The following is a 17141-nucleotide window of genomic DNA, read 5'->3' as shown; positions in this document are numbered from 1 at the left end:
AGCTTTGCTTAACAGCAGACTGGGCTGGGCCCAGGCTAGAGGCCCCATTATCTGAGCCTGAGTCACTCACCTCTCAGGTATCTTTTGAACAGCAAATCCAACTCCCATGTGACTCATGTTTTATTCCTGGGGTGTGTGTGGCAGGTCTTCGCTGTGTGCAGCATGAGCAGCAGCTGATGACAGCCGTCCCCACAGGAGTCGGCTCGGGTGGTGGCTCCTTGGTGACACGTGTGCTTTTCCTGACTTCTCGTCAGTGCACTGACGGTCTCAGTGAGTGGGGTGGCCAGGTCATTCTCTGTTGTCCCTGGTTGGGGCAGTTGACATAAAGAAAGAGGGTTTGGGCTTGGTTCTTGGGTTTATTCCAGGGTGGCACTGGACTTGGAAACCTGCTCGACTAGCCAAGAACATTTGCTGCTTCCTGTTCTTGGCCTCGCGAGGTCAAGTGAATACAGGAATGCAGAAAGATGAGTGGAGAAAGCGCTGAACCTGAGACATCGGTTCTAGCTGTGCCTTTGCCATTAGCTGTGTAGCCCTAGGCAAGTCATTTAATCCTTTTGGGCACAGCTTTGTTATTTGTAAGACAAAGGAAAGAATGTCATGACCTACTTGTAAAAGTGACCAAAATCGTTGTGGTGATTGTTTTGCAATTGCTTTATATTAAAATAATAATAAAAGTAAAAACGTCTTCAGCACAAAACCAGCAGAGCACACCATCCATTGATAAGGAACTTCCCTTAGCATTCTTATGCTTTTCTTTTGTGTTCTTTTCCTTACACACGTCCTTCTTTTTCCCTCCTGAAATGGAATCTTACTTGATATGCTGTTTAGTAGCCTACTCTTAACACTTAGCTATATAACCTGTGTATTTTGTTTCAGTGATACTAAAAAATAGTGATTTTTTTTTTTAAACTGACTGCTTTGTCCATTTGAATTGTGTTTGAGTGGTTAATGTTGACAGCTCTGACGCAGGCCCTCTGCTCAAGCTAACCTTGAAGGTTTGGTAACAGTGGGAGTGGTTTTGTGGAGTAAACAAGAGGCTTATTTGGAGTGTTCCACACAATGGACTCTCCCCTCTCCTGTGGGAGCCTCTGAGTGAGATGAGCTTGCAGATAATGGGTCTCTTCCTTCCTGGCTGTTATGAATAAATAATAGTGTGACAGACTCACCCTCTAGTGGTGGTCGGTAGTACGGAGTAGGAAGCTTATCTCGGGTTAGGTATTTTTCTTTACCTTCAGTTGCTCTGTCTGTATTTCTTTTCTCAGTGGTTTGGTATCCCAAATGTGATGGTGGCCAGGAGTGTCGATTTTGAAAGAACTAGAAGTTTTGGCTTTAGAAATTGGAGACTAGAAATCCTGTCTCAAACCCATGAGTTGAGTAGCAAAGATGGCCTTGGGATGAACTGTGCAAACTCCTGTTCAAGCTTGTAGCTCGTCAGCACCAAAGCTAAGTCCTACGTGAGGCAGCATGGCGTCCTCTGCTGCTGTTACTCTCAGAAAGAGACTCTAAGAAGCTCACTTTCTCTCTGTTTAAAAAATAGTTTCCAAAATAGGGTAAGGAGAGGCTTAAAGGTGAAATGTGTTTAAGAGTCTTACCCGTCAGCTGTTTCCTGTGTGTAAATGCCTCACGAGAGCTGGTCTCAAACGTTGTTCGCTGATTTCTCTGCTGCCAAGTTCATTGGTTTCATTAACTCTGCTGTCTGAAGGTTTATTTCAGTGTTTATCTGGAGAACTTATTAGGTATCAGGTATCATTCAAGTACTAAGCAGTCAGGATTTGGATCTTTTTAGTGATCAACTGTCCAAATGTTTGTTGTTCCTCCAAGCTAGTAAATGTCAGAGAAAATAAACGATAGCTTTATTGTAATTGCAGATGCCTTTAAAACAATTCTTATCTCATTAACAAAAATTGATCAGTATATTCTTTATGCAAAGGAGAGATGAGATCTAGTATGCTAGAGCTGGGGTTCTTCCTTTCTTGAAGATGAGGGGTAATGGGAGCTCTCCAAAGAACCAGACATGACAGCTTGGTGTGTTCTTTTCTCTCTCTCGGTCCTTCCAACCCCGCAGGAGCTATGAAGACATGATCGGTGAGGAGGTGCCCTCAGACCAGTACTACTGGGCTCCTCTGGCCCAGCACGAACGGGGGAGTCTGGCCAGCCTAGACAGCCTGCGCAAGGGTGGGCCCCCGCCCCCCAGCTGGAGGCAGCCGGAGCTGCCGGAGGTGATTGCCATGCTGGGCTACCGCCTGGACGCCGTCAAGTCCAATGCAGCAGCCTACCTGCAGCACTTGTGCTTCCGCAACGACAAGGTGAAGACCGACGTCCGGAGGCTCAAGGGCATCCCCGTGCTGGTGGGGCTCTTAGGCCACCCCAAAAAGGAAGTGCACCTCGGAGCCTGTGGCGCGCTCAAGAATCTCTCTTTTGGGCGTGACCAGGATAACAAGATTGCTATAAAAAACTGTGATGGTGTCCCTGCTCTCGTGCGCTTGCTCCGAAAGGCTCGTGACATGGACCTCACTGAAGTCATTACTGGTGAGTTCCAGGCCCGAGCGGAGCCTCTCGGTTTAGGGTCAGAGATTGTGCAAGCTTTTCCAGATTTCAAACACTGGAGTGGGTTGCCATTCCTTTCTCCAGGGGATCTTCCTGACCCGGGGATTGAACTTGGGTCTCCTGTACCGCAGGCAGATTCTTTACCGTCTGAGCCGTCAGGGAAGTCTGATTTTAAAGCATTGTTTGCTAATGTTTTAAACGCAGAAGATTTCGCTTAAAATTCCAGATGCTTGGCTTCTGTCTTAAATGTACAGGAACTGCTAATAACGGACCTGTTTTACTACCCAGTAGTTGGTCTGAGGTGATTGGGGCATGTTCCATTAGTTTGTGTTGAACACAACTTTGTGGATCACAGTCAGCATCCCAAGAGAAAGGGAAAGAAATAGCACAGATCATTAGTTCTCAGTCGGGGGTGATCTTGCCCCCAGAGGACGTTTGCAATGTCTGCAGGTATTCAGTTGTCATAACTTGGGGAGGTAGGTGGTGGGAGGGAGTGCTATTGGTATCTAATGACTGAAGGCCTGAGATATACTCATTTAATGATGAGTGGGATAGCTCTCCACAACGAAAATTACCTGGCCCAAAATGTCAGTGGTGGTGAGATTAAGAAATGGGTGTAGTGAGCCCAGAAAGTATTGCTTATAATAATTATTGTTTTATGAAGCCTTACTTCATGATGTGTGTGTTTGTTTTGAGCCATAATGTAAAATATATTATCAAGAGTAGCAAACTAAAGCTTGAATATCATTACAAGGTATTTGGTCATTGGGGAAGACTGAGAAATGTTGGGAAAGGGGTTTCTCTTTGGCATTCTTCAGACATAACTGTCATGGTGCTGGAGAACTGTCTGATGAGTGGTCTCTGCCAGGAACCCTGTGGAATCTCTCATCCCATGACTCCATAAAAATGGAGATTGTGGACCACGCGCTGCATGCCTTGACGGATGAAGTGATCATTCCGCATTCAGGCTGGGAGCGGGAACCTGGCGAAGACTGTAAGCCACGCCACATCGAGTGGGAGTCTGTGCTCACCAACACAGCCGGCTGCCTCAGGTACCAGGAGGGCTGGGAGCGCGTGAAGACTGAGCTCTTAAAGACTAACTTAAGTTGCTTTCAAAGCATGTTTAAGTCCCTTAGTCTGTCATCCAGGCTCCATTCCTGTTTGTATTGCGTACCATGACCCCATCCTGTGTTTCTGCCTGTCGCTACCCCCTTGCATACCATATATGCCTTGTATGGTTTACTTGCAGTTCCCACACATCTTCCTCACTTCTGTGCCTCTTTGACTTTGTTAATATAATTTGTTCAAAACCAACAGTGTAAGGCCGTTGTCTAGTCCTGGGCTTATGTGTGTCTGTGTATTTAATTATTTGTATTTCAAGTTGGCCTGTGATAAATGCAGCAAATGGATACAGCATACTGGAAGGAGAGCGTGGGGAAGAGTCCTTCCCCTGTCTGCAGGGCCGATCTGCTTATTTATCTTTTGAGGCCTGACTCAGGTGTTTTTATTCCATGAAAGTTCTCCTGAGTTCTTTCTCTTGTATCCTATAAATGTGCAGTACATTCTTTCTCTCTTTGGGATATACTCCTGTGTGCCCTGCCCTCATTCTCCATTTGTACTTTCACGTGAGCAGTATCTATTCTGTCTTAGATTATTGTTGTTAGTATACTTTATGCACCCCCTTCCCTGGCCTGCTTATGTGTCCTGAAAGCAGGAACTTCAGCTTTCTTTCAGCTCTGGTGCCTCCCCTTTAATAGATGCTCTGTGTTTGTTACAGTGGGAAGGTAGTAAGGAGGCTTGTAGAGACCAGGGGCACTAAGAGGGTTTCTGGAGTTCAGTCATCTTGAAGCTTCCCCTTCTCCCCTCAGGAATGTCAGCTCGGAGAGGAGTGAAGCGCGCCGGAAACTTCGGGAGTGTGATGGGTTGGTGGATGCTCTCATTTTCATTGTCCAGGCTGAGATTGGACAGAAAGATTCGGATAGCAAGGTAGGTTAGTGGGTAGGCACCCATAAGACAGACTTTCAAATAGCGTTAGATACCTGAACTGGCCTCCCCCTCCTTAAAGTGGGTGTTCGCCTTGGAAGAAAGCCGTTTCCTTTAGAATTTCCTTTGCCTACATATTTTAAGGCTGTTTAGCCATACTTCCATTTTTTTCTAATTAGGAAAAAGTCAGTGTGCCGTTGAGTTTTATGTTGCACAGCAAAGGGTAGCAGAAACCTTTATTAGCCTGAGGCTGAAAGAATTCTGAGAAGCTTGGGGGCACTGAAGAGGCATGATGAGAGATAATGAGTTGAGCTATGCTTTTGAGGATCACTGTTTCTATATCTGAATCATGGAAACATGTACGTGCTAGAAGATCACTTGTCATTCTCTTCTCTCACTGGACCTTTTATTTTGTGATCCCAAGCTTGTGGAGAACTGTGTTTGCCTCCTTCGGAACCTGTCGTATCAAGTTCACCGGGAGATCCCACAAGCAGAGCGTTACCAGGAGGCACCTCCCAACGTCGCCAACAATACTGGGCCGCACGCTGCCAGCTGCTTTGGGGCCAAAAAAGGCAAAGGTGAGGCTTGCTTCCCTGTCCCCTGCTCGCTTGTGCGGGATGGGGAGAGGAAGGTACTTAGGTACTCCCAGCTGTACGTGTGGGACGCTTGCTGAGCAGTGCTGGGACCTGCCCAGTCAGGGGTGTCTCTGCTGCTGCGTCCGCTGTGCTGTGAGCTTCACGCTGCTGCTGCTGGTGGTGGGGGTGGTGGGGGTGTCAGCATCAGTAGCTGGGCAGTGGAGGCCGAGAGTCCAGCTAGTCTGGGGGCTTCTCCCCCACTCCTCCTCTGTTTCCTGGGTTTGTCTTCTCCTCTGTGCTTCCCTGCTTATTTTCCCATGATCCTGTTGACATCTCTCTCCTGCGTTTTTCTTCCTTCATTTCTCTCCTCTCCTTTCCACCTTGGGTGATGCACTGGAAGATGAGTGGTTCTCCAGAGGTGAGTGGAATCTTTTAAGGTGCTTACCTACCTCTAATTTGCATGTTTGGGTTTTAGCTTCCCTGACATTTCCTTGCCTAACCCTTCCCTGTGGATGCATGTAGGAAAATTCATTTGAGGAAGGCCACTGAAATGGGTCGCGCTCTGCTGAGCGAATGGCTCACAGCATGCTCTTTCTGGGCAGCAGCCCCTGTTACCAGAACTGAGGACAGTAGCAGCAATAGCGGTCCTCCTTATCTCACCCAGCTGCTGCCCGTGTTCTGTTCTTGTTTCTGGGACAAGCTGGGGATCCTGTCTTTTTTCCTTTGTTTGTTGTTTTGTCTTATGCCCCTCTTGATGCATCTCTGATGGAAGATTCTGACCGAAGAATAAAGAATGTACTGAATGGACTCTTCCCTTTCTTAAACTTTTTATCCTTTCTCCCCCCACTTTCTTTTTTAAATTTCCAAAGGGAAAAAACCCACAGAGGAGCCAACAAATGATACAGTGGATTTCCCTAAAAGAACTAGTCCTGCTCGAGGTAAGTTATCTTTTTCTTCTCAGGCTCCATGGTTCTCATAAACATCGTCCACAGATAAGTGTTTGGCAGCCTACCAGTAGGTTATACACTGGTGTTCACTGTTCTGTCCCCCTGACTTAAGGAATTTGAAGTGATGATTAAAGTATTTGGAAATTTTTAATACTATAACAGTGACTTTCAAAGGACTTCTTGTTATGGCAGTTATTCAGATTACTTGAGGGTAAGGACCTGATGGTAGTCTAGACCAGGAACTTTTTATGTTTATCGATATAGTGAATCCAAAATTCGCAGCTCTCCATGGATATTAAAATTTAGATGTTGTTAAGTTTGTGAGAGACCCTTTGACTTAATCATAGTTAAGGTGAGCAGAATGACTCAGTTAAGTTAGAAATAATTCATTTGAAATGAGGAATCTTTAACTCTTAAATACTATCGATGAGGAAATGAATCCCTTGAGGGCTGGGCAAGGCCAAAGTAAACTGTGGCTAGGGAAGAGACTAGGAAGGAGAGAGGAATTGCATATGAGTTGATACCTGTTCTGCTTTTGCCATGGATGAATTATTCTTGAGAAGGCATGTAGTCAAATCTGAGTTTGTTCTTGGGTGGGTGCGGGTGTTTAGAGAGCCTGCTGGTATAGGAGCAGAAATTCATCAACCCAGAGTCAATCCTAATGCTGCACTGTAGCCAGCCAGAGCCTGCTTTGTAGGCACTGCTAAGCACCCTCTACTTTCTTGCCCTTTCTTGTGCAGGCTATGAGCTGTTATTCCAGCCAGAGGTGGTTCGGATATACATATCACTTCTCAAAGAGAGCAAGAATCCCGCCATCCTAGAAGCGTCAGCCGGGGCCATCCAGAACTTGTGTGCTGGGCGCTGGACGGTGAGAACCTTATACAAAGCTGATCCAGGGGTGGAAGGACTCAGCTTGCTGTCTGCTGTCGTTTGTAATCTGTTTTGCTTCTTTCTGCGTGCTGCTTGTAGTATGGCCGATACATCCGCTCAGCTCTTCGTCAAGAGAAAGCTCTTTCCGCCATTGCTGACCTCTTGACCAATGAACATGAGAGGGTCGTGAGAGCTGCATCTGGAGCCCTGAGAAACCTGGCTGTGGATGCTCGCAACAAAGAATTAATCGGTAAGGAGCTGGCTGTTCCCCGTCACGCAGCATCTGGCAGAGCGCCTTTCATCCAGCAGGCACTCAGCCTGTTTGTTGAAGCAGCTGAGGGAGAGCCCTGGCCCTGCACAGTTTGTGAATCCGGGGCCTTAGAGAGGGTCATGTTTAATGGTTCTTGGAAAGAGCAGAGGTGATGACTCTTCAAAAGTGGAAACACAGTATCTTATTTGTTGAGCATTGTACTTTGTTACTAGGGATTGTTAAGCATTTCTGTATGTTCTCATTTAAATGTCACCATTTTACAAAGGTACTTTTTCTTGTTTTTTTTTTTTTTAAATCGAACAAGAAAACTGAGAGTCGGGATGTTAAGTAATTTCTCCAGAGTTAATAAAACAGAGCCCAGTTTTTGTTTTTGTAAAATTCACAATGACTGTCCTATTAAACGGTAGTAATCAGTATACCATTTTCATTAAGATATCTGACTAGACTCTGTAGCATATTTGACATAAGGTATCCAGATTGTCAGCGTGGCTGAAGGAGAGAAGAAGCAGACAGACCGGAAGGACAGAGCGCGCGTGGCTGTCCCGGCCCTTGGCCCCCTGCAGTGACCGTCCTGCAGGAGCCTGGAGCTGGTTCTCACGGGCGGCCCTGCGCTTGACGCGATCAGCGCGGTGCGCGTTGGGCCCCTCAGACTCGCCCGGTGTACATGCCTCCCGTCTTGCGCCGCAGGTAAACATGCCATCCCTAACTTGGTCAAGAACCTGCCAGGAGGACAGCAGAGCTCTCCCCAGAACTTCTCTGAGGACACAGTGGTCTCTCTTCTGAACACCGTCAACGAAGTTATCGCTGAGAACCTGGAGGCTGCCAAAAAGCTCCGGGAGACCCAGGGTATTGAGAAGCTGGTTTTGATCAACAAATCAGGGTGAGATTAATTGACACTTAACCGTCCCAGCTGGGAGCATGTGAATATGGGCGAGGGGGCTGGGGAGGGACTTTCCCCTGTTGATTTCCCCTTATTTACATGTAGAGTGAAGGAGGTACTGCTTTTTTTTCTGTCATAATGATTGATAAGACTCTTCCATCAGACAATTTTTTTTTACTGTTTGAGTTAAGATACAGCACTCGGTGAATACCTGATCTTGCCCATTTGGGGACTTATATTCTTATGTTACATTGTACTAGGAAGGACAGGTTCTCAGCTTCTTTCCTGGTCTTACATTCAAATTCCATCTGGTGTTATTTCCCTAAAAGGAACCGTTCAGAAAAAGAAGTTCGAGCAGCCGCGCTTGTATTACAGACAATCTGGGGATATAAGGAACTGCGGAAGCCACTGGAAAAAGAAGGATGGAAGAAATCAGACTTTCAGGTAGAGTGACTTGGGACCGAGGCTTTCGCCTTTCTCCCCTTGGTTTCAGGTAATGCTTCTGTCTTTGGTTCTTCTGTTTCACTGTCACACTGAGTCTACTTTTGACCCATGTCTCTGTGTGTAAAGAAGTCATTTATTTTCTTTTCCCCCCAAATGGTGCCTGAAGTAGTCTTGGTCTTGCACTGTGTCGTAACTCATTGTAAATGCTGGTGGCAGTGTTGAACGGTGGCCTTTGGGCTCTTCTCCAAATCTGTCTCAGCCCTTGGAAGGAGTTTGCCGTTTTCTGAGACTGTTATTTCCTTTTGATAGTGTGAGTGTTTGGTACCTTTGTAATCGGTTCAGAAACACAAATCAAAGCCATAATATCTTACTTTGTTTCACACTATAGGTGTTTATTTAACCCTTGTGAGTTAGCTTTTGGTAAGAATTGTATTTGGGAATAAGTCCCTAAAACTCCGAGCCCATTAAGGAGTAGGATATGGGTGAATTCGGTCCTCTGTGACGTCACTGCATTTTACCTCTGCCTCCAGGTGAATCTGAACAATGCTTCTCGAAGCCAGAGCAGTCACTCCTATGATGACAGCACTCTCCCTCTCATTGACCGGAGCCAGAAGTCAGGTACAGGGTCTAGGGGATGCACCTCTGTTTTATTCCACCTCTGCTCTTCTCTCGTGGGCCTGCTATCTAACTAAATAAGATACGTATTATTTTCTGAAGAAGCTTGTCTTTTGGTGGAGGAGAGTTATACTTCACTGCAGGATGATAGCACGGAACTTTAGAAACTAAGAGTGCGTCAGGAGATGAGAGAGTTAGCCTGGGTGTGACCCCCCAGCTTTGCCCGTGGACTTCAGATGACCGGAGTGAACCCTGCTGTTTTCTTTACTTACGTTATACATTTAAGATGTGCAGCATAATGATTTGGCACATGTATATAGAGAGTCCCTGATTTAACAATGGTTTGATCTGTGATTTTTCAACTTCGTGGTGGTGCAGAAGTGATGTGTGTTCAGTAGAAACCACACTTCAGGTTGAGTTCTGACCTCTTCTGTGGCCGGTGAGACACCGCGGGCCACTCTCACACGGGCAGCAGCGGCGTCAGCCACAGAGCCCAGTCAGCCGTGCGGTCATGAGCGCGAGCGGAAACCGAAAGCCGAGAACTGCTCTGTGCCCAAACAGCTGTTCCACCTTTCACTTTAAGTGCCATTTTCAGTGTATCATCTTGTGAGATAGTCTTTATAGCGCTTTATTGTCAGGTAGGCTCTGTTAGATGATTTTGCCCACCTGTAGACTGATGTAAGGATTGTGAACACGTGTAGGCTGGGCTAAACTATGACGTTCTGTCAGCCTAACGGTAGGTTTATCGGGATGTAACCCTATCATCAGTCCAAGGGAGATCTGAATATTGCAAAAGGATTATTCTTCCTCGTAAATTTTCATATAATACCAAGTAGTATATGTTTACTGTTGAAAAATTAGAAAATACAGGCAAACCAGGAAAGGGGCAGCAACAGACACCACTCACTTCTGTCATCCAGAGATGGCTCTGCTGTTCCGGACCATATCTTACAAAATGCCCTGTGCGCAAACTCGTTTTCTTCAAAAGACAAACCACATATTTTGTTTTGTAAAGTGATTTTCACTTGTGTCTTTTATAATCCTTATTGTCTTAATGACAGTGGGATTTTGCTTGAGATGTGGTCTGAGGATTATCAAATCTGTTGACATTTGATGGTACAGAAACATGGATGGTGCTTGCTTCATTGCTGGGGGCTGAGCATAAACCAGGGCAGTGACACCAAACCAAGCCAGCTGTCGTCATCTTTGTTGCCATGTACTTGCCAGTTTGGGGAGGGTGGGGGAAGAAAGCCAGTCTCACTTAAGAATGTACTTGATGGAGCTGTAACAGTTACTAATTTTATTGTTTCTATTCTTGAGTACTCTTTAATGTTCTGTGTTGATACAGGGAGCACTCCTGTGGCACCTTGTAGCACATCAAAGCCTAGTGGTTGTCTTGAGGGGAAGCACTTGTGCTGTTCGTTTGAGTTACTAGGTGCACTAAGCCACCTGTTTTTTTCTTTTTGGAAACACCATTTTTACTTAAAAATGACAGACATTTTCTTGAAAATGAACGCAGAGAGCAGTTTGGGAAAAAGTAACTGACAAGTATTTGCTGCCTAAATTTTCAAGTGAAAATTTTAATTTTGGAAGACTTGTATCTGTCACTGTGAGCCTGATAAAATCCCAATACGTAATATACTTTTTGATGAAATTTTTGATGATTTTAGTGAGCGTGATTTTTTTGATATATCATGGAATGTGTTAACTTTAGAAGATCTGCGTAACTCTGTGAACCAGTATATTTTCTAGGTGGCCAATGCATGATTTTCAAAATCACACAGGGTTAATTGATCCATTCAAAGTACAAAACAGACCAGTGGGTTTTAATTTAACAGAAGATGAAGAGAGCATTGGTTTGGATTCAGATTGTACATTGTGCTGACCTTAAAGAAAACTCTGCTTGTTGAGTATTAGTATACTATCAAAGAATAGTCACCATCATCTGAAAAGACTTAAAATTCTCCTCCCTTTTCCAACTGCTTATCTGTGTGAGGCTGGATTTTCTTCCTACAGTTCATCCAAAATAACATCCCAACAGATTGAATTACAGAGGCAAATATGGGACTCTAGCTACCCTCTCTTAGGCCAGCTTTAAAGATGTGCAAAAACGTAAAACAATGCTTTTTTTAAAAAATTAAAAGTATGATTTATGTTAACATGGAATAGGTTTATTGTTCTTTTTAAATGAAATGAATATTTAAAATTTCTTCACGCCATAGCTGTTAATATAAGTAACCTGCACCAATGAACACTCTTTGGATCCTCATAATTTCTAAGAATATAAAGGGGCTTTGAGACCAAATAGTTTGAAGCCCGCTGGCTTAGAGTGAATGGTTTCTTATGTTAGAGTCTGTAGGAGAGGGATCTCTTTTATCTAGAGCTTGGCACTTGTGGGTGGTTCTCAGTAAAGATTTGATGAGAGGGAGGGGGAGGAGAGACGACTGAGAGCACTTTTTATGATGAGTGAAGTTTGAAGAGTTGGTTTTGACCTGGATGACTTTCTGACTCCCTGTAGATAAGAAACCTGATCGGGAAGAAATTCAGATGAGCAGTATGGGATCAAACACGAAGTCATTAGGTAGGTGATTGGTTTCTGCCCAAGCGTGTGGAGGAGCAGGTCACTGGGACGAGGAGGGCTGTCCGGCGCGGCACTTCTCTCCAGCAACCTCACTGTTTGCCGTCCTCAGGAGTGCTGGCTGCACATTGCACTGGAAGGGTTCGAAGGCATCTAGTGAAACCTGATCTATTTACCTTTCCCCACATTTCCAAATGTTCAGAGGTTAAAAAAGAAAGCGCTTTATGCCTCTGCATCACCACAGAATCTTCTGTGTCCCTGAGCTGTGCTCACGGCCTTGCGCAGTCTGCCGCCGGGTCTCTGCCGCCCTGCTCTCCATGTCCTCTGTCTCAGCCCACCTAGTCCCCTTGCTATCCTATGTCTCCACTCCTTACTCTCCTTATTTTGCTCTTATAATACCTCCTTTTGGAATGCCCTTCCCAATGGCTTTCTAAATTGTCTTCATCCCTGAAGGCTTGGCTGAAGTCCTGTCTTCTTCGTTAGGTCTTGCCTGACTATTGCAACTCACCTCACCTCACTGTCTTCTCCTAACTCCAGTACTCTGCATAGACAGATCTCTTCAGTTTAGCTTTATTATTACTTGTGGTATATATTGCCCTCCTGCTTAGATATAAGTTTTTTTATGTCAAGGACTGCCAGACCTTAATGCCTTTCTGGAGCATTTGGTAAAGTTCAGTGTCCAGCAGAGGTGCCTGATTCACATTTGTCTGCTTAATACGTATTTTACACTAGAGGGGAGTACCATGTCTCTGTGTACATTTTTTCTTTCCTTTTTTGTAAACTAGATAACAGCTATTCCACGCTGAATGAGAGAGGGGAACACAGCAGAACACTGGATCGATCCGCAGATCTGGGCGAGACGGAGCCGCTGAAGGGGGCGCCCCTGATGGTAAATCCTCTTCAGGGGCTGTGTCCTGCTAAGGCTGGCTCTGTTTGGAAGCCTGCATGTTCTGTGAATTAGGGAAAAAGTCTGTAATGAAAGATAGCATCCTTTTCTTGAAGCATTTTTTTTAGGGAAAAAGTAGGACTTTTGATTCACGTTGATATTTCTTGGGCCATAATTCTATGATGGTCGAGATGGGAGAAGCAAGGTTGTTGTGAATGTATTGCGTGTATGACTAACGCCGACTGATCTATCCTCACAGTACTCGTTTTCTATTCCTGCCTTTTCTCGAATATCTTGCTGTTCCCTTACTACTATTGCCTCGTTTTGTTTGAGTTTACAGATGTGGGAGTTTTCCCTGGGTCTGGCACTCATTTGAGAGGTTCCTGTTTTCTTACTCTCCTACTAACAAATCGCATGTGTTCACAGCAGGACGAGGGGCAGGAACCTCTGGAGGAAGAGTTGGATGTGTTGTTTGTGGATGATGAGGGGTACCCCATGTCTCACCCCCCCATGGTATGTCCTCTAGCCACCCCCAAGATCATCCCCGAGGGATGAGGACCCTGTGTGCCAGCAGCTTGCCAATCATGCCAGCCCGATCACTCTTGGCCACGTGGGGTTTTGGGGGCGCTGCTTCTGTGATTGTCACCTCTTGAGAGGCCACTAGTGATCTGATTTTCCATTTATGCCACTTCCTTCCCTCCAGATTTGTTCAGCTATCTTTTGGTTCTCCTTATTCCCAACTGTGCTAACATGTCTTTCTCTTTTTTTCCCTACAGCAGAAGATTTAGCACCATTCTCTCCGCTGCATCTGGGCTTATAATATATGTACTTTTATGTTTTGGTGGTGAAATGGACTGATGATTTTCCCTTTCTTCGCTGGACTGTTGTGCCAACTGCCAGGCTGCCTCCTGCCCTGATGGCCATAAGTGGCTGCCTTCTTTCCATCAACTCCTGACGTCTTCCAGTGAAGCTTAATTGTCCCTCTTCCCTCCTCCAGACCCCTCCAGTCACTCCCAAGAAGCCTGACTCAGTTACAGACCTATCTTGAGAAACTGCTGCAGATTAGCTCTTTTTGCCAGCTCTCCCCGGAAATCTTGGCCTTGTGTGGAGGGAGGGAGAAAGTGGGACTCTTCACTGGAAGCCTTGGGAAGAACCGGAAGTTACATGCTATACATGCCGTGTCCAGCAATCTGATAAACTGATGATTCTTAATCAAGATTTTTCTTTTCCTGGTGGGGAAGGGAGCTTTTTTAAATTTTTTTTTTTTTTGAGAATGGGAAGTGTGAGCTCTTCTTTTATTCCTAATGACTATTTTTGAAGCAAGGAAGGCCGGCAACATTGGCACATCCCACTTGGCAAGGGCCCTTGAGTAAGTGAAGGTTTCCTAGAGGGGAGAGTAAGACACCTTGCCCTCCTCCTCTCCAGGGCGGGACCATCCAAGGACCTGCAGCCCCCATCTCTTCCCCAAGCCCCCTGCTAACCCCGGCTGCTGCGGCTGCCCCTGCTGAGGCTGTCCTGAATCCTCCTCCCTCAGTCCGTGGTAATGTCGGCTGACTCGGTCTGGCCCTTTGCAGGAGGCTGTAGAAAGAGGAGAATGTGTCAAGGAAGACCTTTTTTTGGGTGTGAAGGAGCAGAAAGATGTCTTCTGGGGAGGAGAAGAGCCTCTGGGAGGAGCTAGTAGGAATGTACATGATTTATTTAGTCTGAAACTGGCAGGAAGCTTCCCAGCTGGCTCCCCCCACCCTGCTTTCTCCTCGCCTCACCCCTGCAGCCCTGTCCTGCCCCCACCTCCCCCCCCCTGGACTGGCTGGCTGACTAAAGGACGTGATGTACATACTCCTGCCCCCTCCACCCTGAAAAGGTGGGGTTCGCCCCTGGCTCTGCCTCTTCTTTGTGCCTTTGGCCTGGGGTGCATCTCCTCCTTCCCTTCCATGTGCCTTTCTTTGCCTCTGCAGTCTCATTTCTCATGATTTTGCAAATTATACTTTGTTGCTTTCTGACCTACTGTTGGCCCCAAATAGCAGAAAGAGGAGAGGGAACCTAGAGACCCTCCATCTCTCCACTGGGAATTGGAACAGCCTCTGATTTTAGCCATAGAAGGTTTTTGCTCAACTGTATATGTTGGGGTTTTGCAAAAGTCCTGTTCTGATGAGTCTCCAGATGAGGTTGGTTGCCCAGGATCACCTTCATCTCTGAAGGGGTTACAGGGAAGGCGTGTCCATCCCCGCCTCCTGCCCCCGCTCCGCCCCGCTCCTTCCCTCATCCAGTTAGTGTATATTTGCAGGTTGGGCTAGAGGAATCAGCTGCTATGCGGTTGATTTTTTTTTTTTTTTTTAAACCCTGTCCCTTATTTACTTTCTACTCCTTCCCTTAATCTAAAAGCTGTTCAAATGCAACTGGAAATCTTTATTCTCCTCCCTCCCCCTTCCCTAATATATTGAGGCTTTGGGGTAGGAGAAAAGTGCACAACCCACCACCCTCCTCCCCCTTTCCCTAAGCATTACAGTCCTTATTTACCCCTCTGCCTCCTCACACTACTTGCCACTCCTTTTCTGGCAAAAAGGAGCCTCTTCCCTCTGTGGCTCAGCGGACTGCACAGGGGAGACCGCCCCACCCAGGCCTGGCTCCACTCTTGGTTTCTCTCGTCTTCTGCTCCTTTCCTGGTGCTCTTCTTGTCGGTGGGGTGTGGGTAATAGAACAGCCATAGGCTTTGGGGACCTTTATCTGTTTTTTCCTTTTCATTTATAAAAACACTAAACATTCAATTTCAGAGAACCAAAAATCCCACCTTCCCACCGAACACTACTAAGGGGCGTGTCTTCTGCTCCATACCTTTTCTGTTTTTCTTTCTCTCTTGTTAATGCTTTTAAAAACAAATGAGTTTTTTATATAAATAAAGTTTTTAAAGTGTGTATGTGGGGGGTCTGTGTCATTTCTTCACTTTAAGCTGTATCTCTTCTCTCCTGTTCATCTTGATTACTTCATTATATATCAGTGTCCTTTTTCTCTCCAGAGCACCCAGAAGGGGACTGTACCAGGATAGATTTATTTTGAGCCCAATCCCAGCTCTTAACAAGGAACATTCTTTTAATTATATATGAAACACATTTCCTCTGAAGAATCTTAAAAATTAAATGTAGAGTATGGGAAGCTTATTGCTTAACTTACAGATCGGAAACTGAAGTATAAAGAATTAATACATTTCTTAGTCACTGGGATTCTTTTGTGACATCTGACAAAACTAATGTTGAATAAAGCTCTGCAATACATGACCGTCTTGAACATATTCATGAGTAGAAGATTAGAAGCTACCAAGTCCAGCTGTCATCCTAATAAGTATGGAAATGTAGAATTAAAAGGCTCACTGGGCCATGAGGTTGCTTCTCAGGCTGTCTGCCATCCTTTAGTAAGATGGTAAGGGGCAGGCCTGTCTCTTCCTCCATGTCCTACCAAGTAACGTGGGTTGGTAGCAAATACTCAGATCACCAGGGGTTGTCTATACTGTGGAGGCCAAGGATTAAGACCTCCGGAAAGGGGCCTTGTCACCTTGTTAAGATGAGAATTGATGTAAAATGCTTTTTGTATGCCCAGTCTTTAGATTAAAAATGTACAGCTATTTCTGGTGATGCTCATGTCTCAATTTTGTTGCACTAGGTCTTGGGTATGAGAACTTCCTTGGGCTAGTAAGACCTGGACATCTCATTGTGGCTGATAACTTTTAAAGCTTGATCTGTGTCCAGCAGTTGTAGTTTTAGAAAGGTGAAGCGCAGAGCTGGGAGGCCTTCAGAGTTTGCTTTATAGAGAGAGTTGGTAGCCCTGCTTGAGTGTTTTTTTTTCAGTGTAGAAAAAGCTGGCTATGGATGAATAGCCTTCATTTCTGTTATATTTATTATCCGCTGGCATTGAGCTACACACAAACCTTACTCTCCTCTCCCTGGATTGGTCCATTTGTTTTATCTCATTCAATAAATGTTTCCTCAGCATCTTCCATGTATCAGGCATTGTTGTGTACACCAGATTTAGATGAGAGAATGAAAGAGGTGGACCCTTTCTCATATCGATAGCAATCCATGAGAATCTGTGCTCTTTTTAAAAAAACATTCCTCCGCCCTTAACTAAAACATGATGTTAAGAAGAATGATCTATAGAGTCCCTATATCTTGTTTCTTGACACTGATTTAGTAACACTTTTGAAGCCTCTTGGTGTCTCTTAACACCAGCTTTAGGAATCCTGTGTATTTTGTCAAGATTTGCCAACTTACTCCCTGATCTTTACAGCCTGAGTTTTTATTCCCCACTCCCACCAGAGGTGGTAATAGGTTATGCCCAGCCACCCTTCTGCCTCAGTGATGCTTTTTTGTGAACATGTTTGTGAAGTAGCTACAGTGAGTCTTGCCGTGACATTCTTTCTGACAGTGCTCAGAGCTGTGACCTCAATGGCCGCTGATTTCTTCCTGAACTAATACGCTTTGTTACCAATTAGAAATATTTCACCCAGGAAGAGCTAAGAGCCAGTTATTCTCGACTTATTTTTCACTGTTTATC

The 17141-nt window shown here is 45.4% G+C and overlaps 1 protein-coding gene across 8 annotated transcripts in view; it reads left to right on the top strand.

Annotated features, from left to right (window-relative positions):
* The window catches only part of CTNND1 (catenin delta 1), a 51584-nt gene extending 35372 nt beyond the window's left edge, over window positions 1-16212 (top strand). For 5 of the 8 annotated variants that reach the window (XM_020892595.2, XM_020892602.2, XM_020892601.2 and 2 more), the window contains 15 exons: window positions 2066-2529; window positions 3416-3599; window positions 4416-4533; window positions 4955-5108; window positions 5506-5523; window positions 5975-6043; window positions 6793-6920; window positions 7022-7172; window positions 7881-8073; window positions 8403-8517; window positions 9048-9135; window positions 11651-11713; window positions 12496-12599; window positions 13023-13109; window positions 13373-16212. In XM_020892595.2, the coding sequence (XP_020748254.2) occupies window positions 2066-2529; window positions 3416-3599; window positions 4416-4533; window positions 4955-5108; window positions 5506-5523; window positions 5975-6043; window positions 6793-6920; window positions 7022-7172; window positions 7881-8073; window positions 8403-8517; window positions 9048-9135; window positions 11651-11713; window positions 12496-12599; window positions 13023-13109; window positions 13373-13384 (1948 nt within the window). In that variant the 3' untranslated portion in view covers window positions 13385-16212. The remainder of the gene's footprint in view (window positions 1-2065; window positions 2530-3415; window positions 3600-4415; window positions 4534-4954; window positions 5109-5505; window positions 5524-5974; window positions 6044-6792; window positions 6921-7021; window positions 7173-7880; window positions 8074-8402; window positions 8518-9047; window positions 9136-11650; window positions 11714-12495; window positions 12600-13022; window positions 13110-13372) is intronic. The other 3 variants (XM_070472912.1, XM_020892598.2, XM_020892599.2) reach the window with 3 other exon arrangements.
* The last annotated feature ends 929 nt before the right edge of the window (window positions 16213-17141 follow it).

Source organism: Odocoileus virginianus, chromosome 10 (genome assembly GCF_023699985.2).
Source record: "Odocoileus virginianus isolate 20LAN1187 ecotype Illinois chromosome 10, Ovbor_1.2, whole genome shotgun sequence".
Taxonomy (NCBI): domain Eukaryota; kingdom Metazoa; phylum Chordata; class Mammalia; order Artiodactyla; family Cervidae; genus Odocoileus; species Odocoileus virginianus.
This window is presented reverse-complemented; position numbering and strand designations above follow the sequence as displayed.